General features: G+C 49.1%; 1 protein-coding gene across 2 annotated transcripts in view; it reads right to left on the bottom strand.

Moving 5' to 3' along the window:
- Window positions 1-6: 6 nt before the first annotated feature.
- Window positions 7-17,122, bottom strand: part of PTDSS1 (phosphatidylserine synthase 1) — a 61,582-nt gene continuing 44,466 nt past the window's right edge. For both annotated transcript variants that reach the window (XM_081816287.1, XM_081816288.1), the window contains 4 exons: window positions 11,279-11,378; window positions 3,142-3,210; window positions 2,349-2,418; window positions 7-370 (listed from right to left, as the gene is read on the bottom strand). In XM_081816287.1, the coding sequence (XP_081672413.1) occupies window positions 261-370; window positions 2,349-2,418; window positions 3,142-3,210; window positions 11,279-11,378 (349 nt within the window). In that variant the 3' untranslated portion in view covers window positions 7-260. The remainder of the gene's footprint in view (window positions 371-2,348; window positions 2,419-3,141; window positions 3,211-11,278; window positions 11,379-17,122) is intronic.

Here is a 17,122-nt window from a genome sequence, read left to right as displayed (position 1 = left end):
CCCGCCAACGCTCCACACGCCTACCCGTGACCGCATACCAATGCTGAAGTTGGAAGAGACCTCGAATTGGCAAAGGATGCCTGGGGTGGCCGGGTCTGTGGGAAACAAGACTCACGCTCTCAAAGAATGACCCCCGAGCCCCCTCTCCTCGTCCCGATGGCACTGCATGTTTGCTCTCCTCACAGGGAGGTCCACACCATTCAGTTTCCCCTCTCAGTTCTAGGCACTCTCTGGGACATCTGCGATGAGCCAGGCTCTTCTCATTTCTTCCCCACTCCGTTGGTGACTTTTGACTTGGAATGTCGATTCCTTCTTCTGGAAGAGTGGCTTTCGTTGTTGCCTGGATGCTTGGGTGGGCTGTCCTCAGAACCTGGCCAAAGGAAGGAGAATACGCTGTCACCCTGGCTGTGGGGGGTTGAGGGCTCACTCCTCAGATTTGGAGTTCTCCCTGCTGGGGACCTGCCCGAAGTGTAGGCTCTTCTGCTGATACTTGCACTCCATCTAGTGGCCTCATGAATACACGAAGGCAAGGCCCAGAAATATAGCTTTCGCCTGCGTATGCAAGGAGGTGGGGATGGGGATGGGGGGGGCTTCCTGAAGAATTTTTACATTCTGCTGTGTAAGGTGGATTGTGCTCACGGTGATGGGCTCCAGAACGGAGAGGACAAATGACATCAAAGCACAAGGAAGAACAATGAAACCACAGGGGTGTCGAGTCTACTCTCACAACCAAAGGAGACCTCACCTAGATTTCCATGCCTTGACCCATTTACACACTAGAGCTTCTACATCCCCAAACTGAAAGGATTCCTGACTTTACAAAATTAAAGATAGCATGCCCTCTATCATCCGATCTAGAGAATACCTTTAAAAACCAGCCCCTGCTGCTCATGACAGCTCTGGAGCCTCCCACTGAAGATGCCAAAACACCTTCGTTCGAGATGCGCAGTCTGCAGGGACACACTTACTATTTGTTTGGGACCTCGGAGAAAAACTTGCACATCAGCCGGATGCTGAGCAGCCAGCAGGTGTCAGCCAGGCGGAGGGTGGAAGCGGAGGGGAGCAGGCTGGGGGTGGGCCTTCCACGTAGTGGGGTGTAAGGAAGGCTTGGGAGAGAAGCAAAACTGCCTGGCATCAGGCTGGCTCTGCCCTGAGGTTGAGCACATGGCCACCCTCCAGCCCAGCAGTCAAGCCAGACAGTTCTCTGCTCCAGGGCTCAGATCCAGGCCCTCCACCCAAGACAGCCACTAAAAACATAAGAAGTTCCCAGAGTTTTGGTCTCCATTGCAAGGGCCGTTTGGCTTAGTCCAAGGGATTCTTCTACCACTCTGAAGTTCTTTTTCTTTTTCTTTTTTTAATGATTCTGGCTACCTTTCATTTCAACATACCTCTACCACTGCTTACTTTCCTGCAGTCTTTTCACTGGAGAGGGGCTTAGAAGTGCCAAGAATTGATCTGTGAGGAGCTGGTTCTGAATGAGGGAGCCCCAGGGAACCCCTCGGCTCGCCAGTATCAGCATTCCAAAACAGGGTGCCCAAAACAGGGTGCCCATTCAGGAGTCTCAGGAAGGGTGCCCGGCCACTTGGCAGACAGCATGCTTGCCTCTTCCCTGGAAAGGACTCTGGAAAGCTTGACCCCAAAAAACTCAGGAAAGCAGTGTGAACGGTAGTGCTTTCCTCTCCATGGGCCCACAGCTTCTTGGAGCAATTCTGTGAGCTCAAATTCACCATCTTGAGCATTCATAATTCTCTCCCTTCGGCCAAGCCTTCCGATCGGCTCATCAGAACGGACAAGAGATTACTGTCCAGTGGAGCCTCCTTGGTGTCATTCCACAAGCCTAATTCTTTAAAATAGCCAGGTGGCCCCAAATCTTTCCAAGAGGCTCCCTGCAGAGGCCAATGGGAAATTCCTGGCTCCACGACTGAAATCTCTCTTATACCGGGCTGCCTCTTGAATAAATGTAATTAAATCACTCCACCTCTTCTGAGAGACCTCTCCTCCCGGTACATAATTCTTCCTAACCCTTTTCACTCATGACCAAAGCCAGGAGGAAGAACATTCCCATCAGGATGCCTGAGACGGGTGCAGGCCTCGTGACATTTTCCCATCTCAGGAGAGGCAGAACCACACGGCGCCTCTTCTTATGAGGCAAGTTTCTTGGGCAGATCCTGCCAGTACTTGGCAGGTTTCACGAATAGGTAATGGAGGACATGTGATGAGCAGGTCTGAGAACCTTCAGGGCATACATTTATCAACATTCAGAGGATAAATATTGATTCCAAATCTCCTTATGGGGCCTCAGGAGGAAGAGAACTCAATAAAGTTTTTAAACAATGAGTGAGAGATACCTTTTGAGCCTTTCCCATGAGACCAGGAGATGTCTGGACTGTAGGTGCCATCTTCACACTCTGAGTACGTCTAGGGAGAGAGGGAGACTTAGTGATGGAGCTTCAAGTACTCCCCGGGGTGGGGCAAGGCCAGCAAGTGAGGCTGCTTCACCCCTGGGTCACCAGCAAGTGGCAGAACCTCCTCACACTCCTGTTCCTCAGCTATAAAACCACGACTGTCTCCCAGGGGCTACAGCATCAATCTTCTAGAAAGTACCGTCAGTTCCTCAGACTTAAGGTATGAATCGAGAATGAAAGCTGTATTTTACTTAAGAAGATATTACACTTTGTGGTAGACTACCAACGTAGCACGGTGTATTCAGCCTGCTCACATCTATTTCCTAACTGTAACCCCTGTGTCTTCTATGAGGTGGGCAGGGCAGGCGTTTTATGAGGGGGAGCCCCAGGCTGGGTCACAAAGAGGCCCGCACAACATCCAAGAGCTGGGAAGAAAACCCAGCCTTTCAAAAACCAGTCCAGGGCTCTCTGTGCGATTTTATTTTTAAACAGACACATAATTGGGTTTTAAACCCCTTACAAAATGAGGACAGAAATAGTGACCTATTGAGCAGGGCACTCACAAGCATGGGCAGCCAATGATAGGGGACGAATCCTGAACTGGTTATGTTTCCGCAGTGGCCAAGACTGAAGGTGCGTGCTCACAGTGCTGGCCACGCCATATTCTCAGATGAACCGCCCCCTCCCCCAAGCTCCAAGCAGGATGTGATCATTTTAAAGACGGACCCTTCCATACCTTTTCTCGGTGACCATAGTGCTCTGCATACCAAACCATGCCATAGAGACACAGGAAGGTGGTGAAAGCCTGGAAGAGAAAAACAAGCACATTTCATACATAATGTTGCACCAAAAAAATCCCATTTCCCAGGATTTCAGGGTTTCAACAGTAACGCATACAAGACGGCTCGATGTGGTTTTGCCATCTCTCCTAGGACACCGGTTACACAATGGCAGAGATGAACCCCAGGAGTGTGTGTGTGTGTGTGTGTGTGTGTGAGAGAGAGAGAGTGGGGGAGGGCATCCCCCAAAGCTTCGGACACGAGTCATGCTGAGACCCTAGTGACACTTATGATGCCGATAATCAGAATGCAAGATCATTTTTCGATGGCGGGTAAAGTGGGATGCCTTCTCTGCATGGCTTTGCAGGTTTTTATATACTCTATGTCTGGTTCTCATGGCCCATCCTCTGCCGCCAGCGCTGGGAAGTTACAAGGACTCAGCTGGTCAGCTTCTGTGGGGAAGACGAGTTCTGAATGAGAAGGGAGTTTCATTCGGTCTGGGATCACAGTGGCGTGGGAGGGCATTGAGGACCGACGCCCACGGTGTCTGAGTGGGTGGCGGGCGCAGCGGGACACAGTTGCCCATGGCTCTGCACCACTTTCTCAACTCCTTTTTTGTCTCAGCGGCCCCACCCCAACCCCGGTTCTGGTTGCTTTTGTTTTTCCTCTTTGAGTCCATAGGAAAATACAGAGAAAACAAAACCGCTTTGGAAGCAAGCCCCGGAGTGAAATGAGAAGGGAGTGGTCTGTGGGTACCCAGAGGCAGGGACGACCTCTACTTCCCCGACAACTCCCCACCCACCTTGCACCGCACCCTAAATTATACTCTAATTTAAGCAAAGAATAGCATCTACGGAAATCCAAAGTCTTCAAACGTGCCAAAGCACTAAAAATCAGGGAGAAGTTTCTGGTTGCCTTGCTGGAGCACTGAAGGAGAGAGGGGTAGTGAGGACAGAGGAGTCCCCGCCAGGCCCTGCAGCCAGGCCTGACCTTCCCGACTGTAAGAGAATCACCACAACAAAACAACGCTTGTCCATCCCGGTTCTGTGTCTTCAGAATGCCTCGCCTTAGGAACTGACTGACACCGGGGAAAGAAAAGCATCACAGGAACACTTGAGGGTGGAGCCGAGCCTGCAGGGAAGGCTGGGGTGGGGGGCTCTGAATTCTCACCACCCCAGCGTGCAGTCCAACTCTGGCCCAGTTCCTGTCAGTCAGCCATGTTTACGGAGCGTCTGCTGGGTACACTGTCACCTTAAGTGCAAAAAAGACAGGAGTCCGAGTGCTCTGGAGGGCCTTCTTCTATGTCAATGAAGTGGGAATACTGGCGTGGTGGAGACAACATGAAATGTTAAGACCCACTGGTTCATTTTATTTTAAAGCCATATGCAAACTGGCGTAAATCTGCAGATGAGGGATTTAAAGAAAAGGAAGCTCATATCCTCCCCCATCAAAAAATAAGACAATGAATGAATAAATTAAGATGATAAAATGAAAATGACTTCTAACCTTTAACATATTCTAGGACTTGCTCAAGATTTCTAATCTACACCACCATTAAACGTACCATTTTCATGGGATGGAAAGAGTGGGGAAGCCTAGAGGATTTGCAGGGTATCAAGCTTATGTAGGTGTTCGCTCCTTTACAAAGAGCAAAATAGGCTGTCTTAGGTTTGGGGGTAGGGGGTGGGGAGTGGGGGGCAGGTTCCACCTCCCCAGACCAGAAGGCTGGCCAGATAGCTGTCACTCCACTAGACTAAGGGGTGGTGAGCTCGGGGCTGGCTGTCATAGCGAATTCCGCCCACTGGAGGGCAGGAGTGTGGAGCTCTGCCTTCCCCAGCCCTGTCCCCGAGAGGGCAGGTGGGGGCAGCTGGGGCTTGCTCCCGAAGAATGGGCTTTGCAATTTGCAGGCAGGCAAACACTGGCAGGTGGTGAGCAACAGGTGCTTATCATCACAATCGCCACACAAAGAGCCTGCTGTGGTGGCCAAATTTACCACTTCACCCGGGTACTTAAGAGGCCCATTTCATGGGGCGCCTGGGTGGCTCAGTCGTTAAGCGTCTGCCTTCGGCTCAGGTCATGATCCCAGGGTCCTGGGATCGAGTCCCACATTGGGCTCCCTGCTCGGCGGGAAGCCTGCTTCTCCCTCTCCCACTCCCCCTGCTTGTATTCCTGCTCTCACTATCTCTCTCTCTCTGTCAAATAAAAAAAAAAAAAAAAAAAGAGGCCCATTTCACACTTGTCCCAAGGAGACAAAAGCTTGTAATTTACAGGTTTGCAATCATACCTGTGAAAATCTAGGCGCACATCCACTTAAAATGTCAAGGCCTGGATTTAAAAAAGCAATTGTACAGATTTTGTTTTAAGAAAGGGAAAGGAAAAAAAGAGAAAGAAAAACATGTGGGAGGAGGGCCAAGGCAGCACACAGCCGGGGGGGGGGGGGGGGGGTGGTGGCAATGAGGGCGTAGGCCTGGCTTGACTTCCAGTTAGAGTAATGAGCAGGCAAATATACACGACTGCTCAGACAACTGCTGAGGAGAAACTTACTAAGCAGCACAGGGCATCTCTGCTTCTGCATTCATCTCAAGGCCTGGATCTGTTCTCTTACCAAGCAAGGGGAATAATTAGGGGCTTTGTTTCTCTGGCCACACTTAACTCTTTATTGAATAAGGTTCACCTCCCTCCTGAGTTTGAGATCAATCTTGATGTTTAATAAAGGCCCTGAATATGGGCAATGGGGACCCCCAATCATCCCAGCCACCAATGGCCTCTTTTCAGGCCAGGTCCCCTCTATGGCACTCATCACTGATAACACTCATCAGGGGATTTGGCTTGGTCTTCAAAGCCCTGATCTCCTGGGTCTGTTTCTCAGGCCCGGGGCTCTTAAATGCGGCTGCTCCGAAGAATCCCATCCTCAGCCAGTTTTTCCTGCCCCTGTTCGGTTCCCCTAACCTAATCCCGACGCTCCAACCACGTCCTGTGCGCCAGTGGCCCTCAACTCATTCACCTCCACTGCTGACCAAGTCTTCCCAGTGTTACTGGACAGACTGGAATTTCCAATGATACAGGACATCTTCGCCTCTAAGTTCTAAGGGCCTCTCAAACCCCAACACCCTAATCAAATTCATCTCCCCTCAACGCCCTAATCAAATTCATCTCCTTTCACTCAGTGGGCTTATCTGATATCCCCCCGTTTGTTATTACCACCAAAAGCCACCCAGGGGCACGAACTAGAAACCCTGGAATCACCCTCATGCTATCACAAGGGGGTGGCGTCCTGTGGAGCTGCTCTCTTGAACATCTCTCAGATACAGCCCTCTGGGGCGCCTGGGGGGACTCAGCCTTAAGCGATGCCTTTGGCTCAGGTCATGGTCCTGGAGTCCCCCCATGGAGCCCCGCATCAATGGGGAGTCTGCTTCTCCCTCTGCCCCTCACCCCGCTCGTGTGTGCTCTCCCCCTCTCTCTCTCAAATAAGTAAGTAAATAAATAAATAAATAAACCTTTAAAAAGAAATAAATCCAGCCCTCTCTCTGCGTCTTCCCATGCCACTGCCTTGGGTCAGCCTCTGTCATTTCTTGCCTGGGACCCTCAACACCCTCAGACAGCACCTCTCCTCCCTCCAGACTCTCCCACCCCATGCAGTCTTTCTCTGTGAACCAGTATCTTCCCATTGAACGACAGTCCTTGGATCTCCAACTACAGACACACAAGAGTCCTTCCGAAGCAGATGTCCCTTGTCCCCTCCCCCACGTCCTCTCACTCCCCAAACAGGGTGCCATCTTCCTGAGACGCTGGGCACGGGCACCGCTGCGTGTCTTTGCATGTGCCAGTCTCTCAGCCTGCCTGGATGTCGCTCCTGGTCCCTATCTCTTGAACCCACTCCTTTATTCTCCATGCATTTGCTGAGTGAGTCCTATGCATCAGAAACTGTACTAGGGTCAGTGGGGGCAAGAGGACAACAAAATTTAGTCTTTGTAAGCAAGAGGTACAACGCTGAGGAGAGAATGTAAACAACCCAAAATTACATGACACTGAGGTTAGAACTCAAAGAAATATGTACCAGGTGCGACCGGTCCCCCAAGGGGATGTAATCAGCCCGCCTAGCTGGGGCGCATTTCATGGAGGGTAGGAATTTAGTTTGGTCTTGGCATGAGTCACTAGGTAGAAAAAGCAGGGAAAAGCATTCAGATGGGGCAAAGAAAGCACCCTAGGTGAAGACAAGAGAAGTCTGGAAGGATGATTCGTTGAGGTGACTAAGAGCAGTTTGGGGTAGCCTGAGATTCAAGTCCAAGAGAGTGGGTATGATGAACGCTCCAGATGAAGACTGTCCTAAACACACACGTCAGAGTTCACATTTCAACCGGTAGGTTTTGTGGTGGGGATTCTTCCTTCTTGATACTTCTTTCTACACGGAGGAGCTTTGCTGGTATAATATTCCTGCTTCTCTCCACCCCTCACCCCTCCACCACTCTTTCGCAGAAGAGTTCTCTCTTCACCGACGGGGGAATCTGAGATAAGGAAGCTGGACATTTCCTGTCCTTCCTTGGGTGCTGGGCCACTGGCACGGTGTGAGGAGGCCTGCTTCCTGGGGCCAGAGAGTGTGTCTCATTCTGGACCTCACTCTTCAAAAGCCCCTTGTTGCCGTGCATCTAAAGCTGATACTGAAAAGAGTATCAGCTTTGGACAAGAGATCTTGTCCAAACCTCAGCAATAGAGATGCTATGCTGCTCTCCACAGCCTTCTTTCACCCTATCTTTTGAACTATTCTGAACTGAAAAATGCTGTATTATTGGGCCTTCTCCAGCCCCCGAAAACAGGCAACGGTTCTGAGCAGGGAAAGAAATTCGGATCCGAGTCCCGGAAGATGGCGTGGCGGCAGCAGAGAGAATGGCGCCAAGGGGCAGAATGGGGAGGAAGTGCAGGTCCAGATAGCTGCAGGGACAGCGGGGATGGGGGCGTGGGACGGAGCTGGATGGACAGAAGCTGGTGACCCACTGGTTTCAAGAGGGACAGAGGAGAGGAAGCAGCCCTTGAGGTTTTTAGCTAGGGCACCTGACGGACGGGAGAGCATCCACTGTAACCCTTCAAAACCCTGCTCACATGGTACGTCCAGGGAGACTTTGGCAGCTCCCCAGCTCGTGTGGTGCTCTCTAGTGCTCCCTCAGCTCTAGGTACACATCCTTTGTACTGTCTGTCACATAGGAACATGATGAGTTTGCATGGGTCATTCCCATCTGGACCTGGAGATCCTTGGAAGGGGACGCCGTTGTGGGGAGAACAGGAACTCTCTTGCCGGGCTGTCTGGGTGTGGGCCCTAGCTCTGCCACGTACTATCTGTGTGACCTTGAGCCAGTTAGTGAACCTCTCTGGGCCTTTATTTCATCTATAAAAGATGGCATATAAAGTACCTCCCCTCCAAGTAATCCTCAAACATGCCATTCATGAGAAGTGCTTAGACCAGCGTCTGGCTCACAGTGAGCATTAATATAATCTTATCACCACCGTCTGCTCTCTGTGCGGCTCACTATCAGAGGCTGCTTTTTTTTTTTTGTCCTAAAGATTTTATTTATTTGACAGAGACACAGTGAGAGAGGGAACACAAGCAGGGGGAGTAGGAGAGGGAGAAGCAGGCTTCCCGCCGAGCAGGGAGCCCGATGCGGGGCTCGATCCCAGGACCCTGGGACCACGACCTGAGCCAAAGGCAGACGCTTAACGACTGAGCCACCCAGGCGCCCCATCAGAGGCTGCTTTGATGAACACTCAGTAAACGTCCTGTGAACAAATGACAGACTTGCAGGGACCACGCCAGGTGAAGGAGAGACCAAAGCGGTTCACGTCCTCGATAAAGTGACAATCACGCAGGCTCCAAGGCAAACCAAACGTCACCAACGCAAGGGAGCATACGCTAAGTGTCAAATAAGTAAAACAGAAAAGTCTCTCAAACTTAAAGAGAGGCTGGAGGAGCCCCTGCAGGGCAGATGACCGGAGAGGGCTTCTGGCCATGGCCTTGGGGAGACCTTGCTGGCCACTGATTCTCCAGGGTGGGGCTGTATGCGGGTGTTGTGAGAAGGGATGCTGCCCCCGTCCCAGGAGTCCTGCCTCCTGCCTCAAGCTCTCGGTGGTCTCCAGGGCTCCGGCACCGGGTGAGGGCAGCACCCACCTCAGCCCGCCCTCTGCAGTTGGTCCTGCTACAGTTCACGCACCTAATGCACGTGCTAGGGAGACATGTGAGAAGCACACGGTTAAAATCTCCAGGCTCCTCTGATGCGTTCCCCTAACCAATCCTTACATCTAGTCTCACTGGGATGGAAAAAATACATTTGAACATTAATTCTGGTGTACAGGTACAAAGCAGATCATTATTCCCTTTCACTGTTTAAGATAAAACAGGACAGAACAGGCTCAAGGTGCTCTGGCACAGTTCAGATTTCTAACAAAATAGATGCTGTGAAATGAAAGGCAATAAAAAACACCTTAAAAATACAAAGTTTAGTCTTGCCAAAAAAAAAAAAAAGACCCGAATCTGATTAAGCCTCTAGATTCAGCTACTAATTTGCAGAAAAAAAAACAGAGGACAAAGACATCTGTTAAATCAGAGTACACTAGAAAATCAGTAAAATCCAGACTGTGGGAAAATCTACAGGACAACAAAGCTAGGTCCTTCGACAAACTGTAAGGGAGACAGCTAGAGACAGGAAAAACTATATAATAAGAGACTTAAAAGGCCTGCTGACCAAGTCTAACAAGTGGATGTTGATTCAAATAAACTACTAAAAATACCAAATTTTAAAAAATAGTAGAAGTCTGAACATTGACTAGGTATTTGATAGCATTATGAAATTATTCTTTTTCAGATGTGATAATGGTATGGTGGTTGCATTAAACAAAAAAACATTCTGACCTTTTAAGGATGCATCCTGAACTATTAAAGGTGGGTCTGTTTCAAAATAATTCAGTGTGGGGATGGTGGGTGGGGAATACAAGGAAACAAGAAACCCATGAGGTGGCCACTGTTGAAACTGGATGATGGATGGGTACCTGAGGGGTTGTCTACTTCCACATACATTTGAAATTTTCTATGATTATAACGAAAGCCTGAGTTCATTTTCTGGACCAAGTAAGTGAAAAGTGAAGAATGTTAAGCTTAAATGTAAAATAAGACTTTTCCCCAAAATAATAAAACAAATTAAGAAGAGTAGACACAGAATGGTAGGTTAAGATCCTACTTTACTTTCTTTTTGTTTAATTTAAATTCTATTAACACAGAGTATAAGTCTCAGAAGTAAAGTTTAGAGATTCATCAGTTGCATAGAACGCCCAGTGCTCATCACATCACATGCCCTCCTTAATACCCATCACCCAGTTATCCCATCCTCCCACCCCCGTCCCCTCTGTTTGTTTCCTACAGTTCATCATTTCTTATGGTTTGTCTCCCTCTCTGATTTTGTCTTTTCTTTTTCCCTCCCTTCCCCTATCAGAGAAACATAATTATCATTTCATTCATTCATATGTGCAATTTAAGAAACGAGACAGAGGATCATGGGGAAGATCTTACTTCATTTTAAAGAAGAGGAAAAAGTCCCAGGACAGTGGAGCTAGAGGTCCCCAAGGGCTCTTCCCTTCAGAGAGGAAAATCATCCCACAGGGCTTGGCCCATCAAAGTCAGCCTGTGGGGCAGAAACTGCATGGTCTGAATACCTACAAGAACATCTTACATGGCCTACAAACCACAGTCCATCATCTTGTACATAAACCCTTGAACAGCCATACATATGCTACGGGGCACTCTAACTGTCCTTGTCCTCTCATGGAGCTGAATTCCCGTAAGCGAAATAAATGCACATATGGTGCACCTGCAGAAGGCATCTGACCAGCACCTGCCCAGGTGACCTGTTTTGGATACTGGGTGGTCTCATGTGTTTAATCTTGACCTTTAGACTAGTGGCTGGTTTTGGGTTATTAGAAATAGAAGGTCCTGTGTGCAAATTTCTGAAAGAACTTGATGCACACGGGTTTTCATTGTTGTTGTTTTGTTTTTTTAAAGAGACACCATGGGGAGTGTTGCTAACACCTCTGCGTAAAAAAGTAATGACTTACCACACAAAGAAGCCAAAGCACAACATAGAGTATTTGGGTCTTAGAGAAGAGATCTTGTCCAAATTTTATGCACACGATAGCTTCCAGGAAACCAATGACCCTAGTCAGACAGAACGAGAGATTAAATATTAATTCTTCTTATCATATGCATTATACATATGCATATATACAGTGCAGGGCTGAGCAAATGCATTATCAGAAATATGCACTATTCCATCATTTTACGCCGGTAGCAGGCTCCTCACAAAATGATACATGTTCTATTCCACAGCAATTTCTTCAGAAATAACACATATATTAGATTTAATACAAAGTTTATTTTATTGTTATTTTTTCTTAAGACTTAATTTTTTTAGAGCAGCTTTAGGTCACAACAAAACTGAGGGCAAGTATAGAGATCTGCCATGTACCTCCCTGCGTGTCACAACCCCTCCCCCAGAAGGGTCTATTTGTTACAACTGATGAGGCTACAGGGACATATCGTCATCACCCGAAGACCACAGTTCACATTAGTGTTTACTCCTGGTGTTGTACATTCTGTGGGTCTGGACTAATGTATAGTGATGTGCATTTACCATTATAGGATCCTGCCCAAATAACCCTGTGTTCTGCCTATTTGTCTCTCCATACCTCCCCAGATATAATAAAATATTTTTCACATCTTCCTTTCTCCCAGAGCAAATATTTTAATAGCTGGAAGCCTCCAACTCAGCCCATCACCATTGGGGTGAACTGTCACTGCCCCTGTTGGAACCCACTTATTCTGCCACTCGATCTCCTCAGCTGTTGGCAAGTTTTCCTTGTCTCAGGCTGGTATCTGCCTCCTTTTGCCCATGGATCCTAACTCTGTCCTCCAGTCGTACAGGGTGAGTTCGAGCCTTCCGAGTAGTCTTTCAGGGACTTGAAGGCAGCAATCACATTCCCTCCCAGACTTCGAAGCATTTCCAGATTTCATATTCCCCGTTCTTGCTGACCGTATAAATAATCCTTTATCCTCCAAACATAAAAATGTTAAAGAAAACAATTTTGTTTTACTCTTTAGTTAAAAGAGGAAAGGGGGGGTGGAAGCCACTCTTACGTTCTGCATCTTCACTCATGAATATAAAGATCAGATCTTTACTAAGGTTCAGAGCTTGAAGGTAAGAACAGAGGAAGTGAGGATAATAGCGCTGGCCGTGTGATCCTAAAGACTACCCAAGAATGCTGATTTCACACAACTCCACTTTAGGTGTTCCTCACTCGAGATGGAATCTGGTCAATCAGGGATTGATGTAGTTGCACAGATACTCTCTCAAAAGGCAAGAAGGGGCTCAGGAGGTCCTCGGTCCCCCTACCCAAGGGCACAAAGGTCACTGCCATCATCAAATGTATGGATGGCTCTAAACAACGGAACACCTCAAATCTGAACCAAAGCAGAAAATCTCCTCAACGTATCGTTAGAGAGTTTGGGGTTCTTTTCCCTTAGCCGCGACCAAACAATGTTTAGGAGTGGTTGGCCTGAATCTCTAAAGACCACCTCCGCCCCATGCCACCCCCAACAAAGTACATGTGTGAGAAGGCATCATTCTATCTGGGATACAGTGCTGGGCTGACTGTCACCAGAATGCTCAAGTCAGGACTGTGAGGTGCCGCTAGATGGCAGCACAGAGCAGGCAGGTGCCGGGAGGGAGGGCGGGGAGGGGGCTCCGAAAGAATACTTAACCTTTGGCTGGGGCTTCTTGAAGAATTACAAGAGCCAGTGCTCAGCCCAGGAAGTCAGTGTGCTCATCTGCCCTTCAGCCAGACGAAACACCCAGTTTACTGTGAGAGTTTTGGGTATTCAACTCGATCCAGTCACCTTTCAAAACCACAGGAACTAGGGCTGTGATTCTCAAACTTCTATGACCTGAGACCCAGAGCAAGAAACACATTTTTCTTTGTCACACACACACACACACACACACACAACTGAAACAAAAGTTCCACAAAATAATTTGTTCCTTTACTTTGATATTTTTGTATTCTATTTTGTTTTAAGAAAACGCTGGTCAGGGCCCACCTAATTGACTTCATAATGGCCGGAAGTTAAAGACAACAGAGCGTTTCAGTCAGCGACTTCAGGGTTAGGATTTGCTCCCTCGTGCTGAGGGATCTTAGCTAAGCCGTGGTCTCTGCATGTGGCCTTCTCAGTGAGCACGTGATCACTGAGCAAAGTTCCGTGGCAGGAAGTGAGGGGAAGGCAGAAGAGATGAGGCACAGAGCAACATGGGTCTTGAGGGCCACATGAGGGTGTGGCTTTTAGTCTGAGGAAGGGTTTCGAACAAAGGGCAAAGCAAACATGACTCAATTTCCATTTTAATATGGTCATTCTGGGGGTAGGAGCAGGGAGGCTTCTAATGTGGGGAGAGGACCAGGGGAGTTGCTATGGAGGTGTGAGAAGCAGTGGGAACTGGGATGCATTAAACCCAACAATCACATGGACCCTTTCCCACTAGTCATTGCCCCCCACCCATTATCCCTGGCCCCCTGAGGGAATCCTGATAAAGTCCTTACGGAAGGCTGACGTTACTTTGTACAAGACCCAAGTGGCTGCTCGGTTAGGGCTGAGTCCAAAGGTTTGGGCACGCAGGCAGCCTGTGTTACTGAGCCTGTCAGCGGGGACCGCACAACCTCCTCACCAAGGCGGTGGGGTGGGGCGCAAATTTACATCTCTCTGATCTTTACCAGACTGAACTCGGTGGCCAGGCCCTGGTTTGATGGAATTCAGTCGGGGCTGTTACTCCCTTTGATGCCTCTGCCCATTGTTATCTTTAATCAGCAAGGTTAGAAGGCAGCCAAACATCTGGGCTGCCTGAGGTGCTCCTACCTGGGGACAAGGCTGGTCTGCTGACTCGGACCTTCTCGGCTCCCCTACCCTGGGGAACCTGCTCCTTCCAGACATGGTACAAATAAAGATGACATTAACGTAGAGTCTGGGGTAAGGAGCTCCTCACTGGGTGGGATAAGAACGTAGGCAGGTACATTACAGAAACTTGAGACACAAAAGCACTGGGCATACGAGCCAACCCGGAGAAGCAGAGGATGTTTTCAGTTGGCCAACAAAACCCACTTTAGGAGGATGCCACAGCCTGGGTGCACCTGGCATGTACTGAACATACTGCCCCCTGGCTGCACGAGAACCCGCTGTTGGGATGGCTCGCGGTGGGACCCTCCGCAGTGGAAAGGAGACACGTACACATGGGACACATCTACCACACAACCACACAGGTCCCCAGGAACTGGGTTCCGGTTCTGGTTAGGGTGAGCAAAGACACCTTTTTAGAAGTGATACTGAGCTAAGCTTTACCAGATAGAAATGAAAGGTCCAACTGTGTTCCATGGAACTTTCTGACTTCCCAAGATCCCCAGGGGCAGGGTGGGAAGGGTGGGAAGGGGAGCAAAGGGTCCTGGGTAGTTCTGCTCAACTGTTTTTGCTATTAGGATTTGGGGAAAGATATCATTTGGGGAACAGGATTCAGCTGCTAAAAAAATTTTTGTACCTACTGCCAGAGGTTTTGGGTTGTCAGTGGAGGTGTTTTTGAGGAAGGAAGCAGGGAGTGGCGGGATCGAGAATGGTATGAAGAGAGAGACAGTGGGAAAAGGCAACTGGCTATGAAGTTACCCTAGGAGTGTGAGCACACAGGGCATGACACAGGGATGGGCAGATGGGAGTGGGGGGGGGGAGGTGAGGGATGCAGGAGGCTGTTAACAAAGGTCAGCAGCAAGAGACTGGGGACCAGGTCGTGCTGGGAGAGATCAGAATGGGATGAGACCTCCCACAAAGGTCTGTTCCCCTCACACACACCCTCCTCCTGGAAGGACCCTGTGCCTCACAGCTGTTGTCCATCCTTCCGGGAGAGGTGGGGGGAAACCCAAAAGAGGCTGGAAGAACAAGCACAATTGTAAGAAATTGTGGAGAGGAGTGAGACGTGGAATGGGCAGCCAGCAGAGGAAACTGAGAAGGAACAGAAAAGTAGGAGGAAAACCAGGTCAGCCGCTGCAGAAGGAACAGTTTCAAGATGGCAGATGCTGGGGAGAAGACAGGAGAGCTGCGGATGGAGGAAGGACTTACTGATTTGGGACTGGCCTTGGCCAGAACAGTTCAGCAGAGCACCGGAGATAGCAGCTGATTGTCAAAGGGGCACCAGTAGGGTTAGGATGACATGGAGCTAAGGGCAGTTCTGACAGTGAGGCAGACGCAGTCCTGGAGCCCCCCAGGCTCAGTAGACTCTTACCCAACACCCCCAAGGTCCCACCCAGGAACTTTCTCGGGAAGGAAAAGTGACGGCTCACTCCTGCGACAGCCAAAGCTTTTGGATACCCTCCTTCAGGGCCACGTGATCAAACATCTTTTCTTTATACATCAGGCTACTTCTCTCTTGTTTGGAAACTCAATTATGATGAGGGATGCGTGGGGAGAAAGACGAAGATAAAGATGGTATAAAGTGTACCCCTGGGGAATCTGTTCATATCGGTCTGGCCCTAATGCCCCCACACAGCTGGAAATAGCATAATGGGACTTTCTAAAGAGAGGAAGGGCCGGCTTTTTCACACTACTGCTTTCTCCTTGGTGGGGTTCCCATTCCTTAGCTGGATGGAGTCCTATCTCTCTGCTGGGCACAGTGTGTTTGAGTATAAAAGGCTTAAAAGCTCAGGTCTATGGCACAATTGTGGGAGACCACATTGTAAGTCTGTATTTAGTTACATCAGCGAGTAACTAATACAAACTTTTTCTGCGTATAACATTTACAGAAGAAAAAAGTGCCCTCTTCAGGAGAAAAAGTTGTGGAATGGTGGGAAAGACACCTCAGGTGGTCCTGTTTGCCGTTTCCCCTCCCCCGCCCACCTCCCCCAAAGCAAAACTCCACTGTCGCTATAAGGGGCACTCTACTCTGTTCCCCCACATCTCCACACCGTGCTAAAGCCTGAAATTACTCTCAAATTAGTGAAAAGGAAGCTACAAAGCAGTTCCTAGTTATTAAAAGAAATGAGACATTTACACATTTGCAGTTTTGTTTGTTTTTGTGAGAGAGTGTGTGTGTGTGTGTGTGTGAGCTAGGGGAGGGCAGAGGGAAGAGAGAGAGAATCCTCAAGCTGGGTCAATGCTCACCGCTGAGCCAGATGCAGGGCTCGATCTCACAACCCTGAGATCATGATCTGAGCTGGAATCAAGAGTCGGATGCTTAAAGGACGGAGCCACCCAGGCAGCCCAACATTTGCTGTTTTGATAGGAGATGGAAATAACACAAGACGAAGGCAGCAGGGAGACAGGAGGAGGGATGGGGCAGAAGAGGGGAGGTGGTTTTCCGAGGGGCAAAGCTGCAGAGAGAGGAGACAAGGCTCAGGCCCGGTTGTTTCTCCTTCGCCGGCTCACGGGAGGTGGCTCTTGCCAATGTCCACACGGAGGATGACTATGTGTGATTCATGGAGAGGCCTTTGTTATTTTCAGCATGACCCACTAGTTCTCAAGATTCCGGAGTCCTGATACCACTCTACTGGGAGCTCTCCATTCTCAAGAAGCATACTAAATAAGCCCAATGAGCACTCCTTTGCATTTTGCTTTATTTTATTTGGTCACTTTCAACAAGTTGCGACTTTTCTGTCAGCAGCGTTTTCTGCCGCTCAGGCCCTGTTGATTTTGCCATTTCTCCTACCACCGGGGATTGTATTTTTTGGCCGCCTGATGAGAAACCAACTTTGCTGTGGCACCACCCCTCTCTCTCATCACTCTCTCCTTTCCCTCAACAGGTAAACAGAGATGGTTGTGTGGAAAATACGTCTACTCGCAGCAGAGTGAAGGCTCTGGCAAGGACTTCAGAATATGAA

Source organism: Leptonychotes weddellii, chromosome 4, assembly GCF_054177405.1.
Source record: "Leptonychotes weddellii isolate Sample4059 chromosome 4, ASM5417740v2, whole genome shotgun sequence".
Lineage (NCBI taxonomy): Eukaryota > Metazoa > Chordata > Mammalia > Carnivora > Phocidae > Leptonychotes > Leptonychotes weddellii.
Note: the sequence above shows the minus strand (reverse complement) of the source record. Positions and strands in the feature narration are given on the sequence as shown.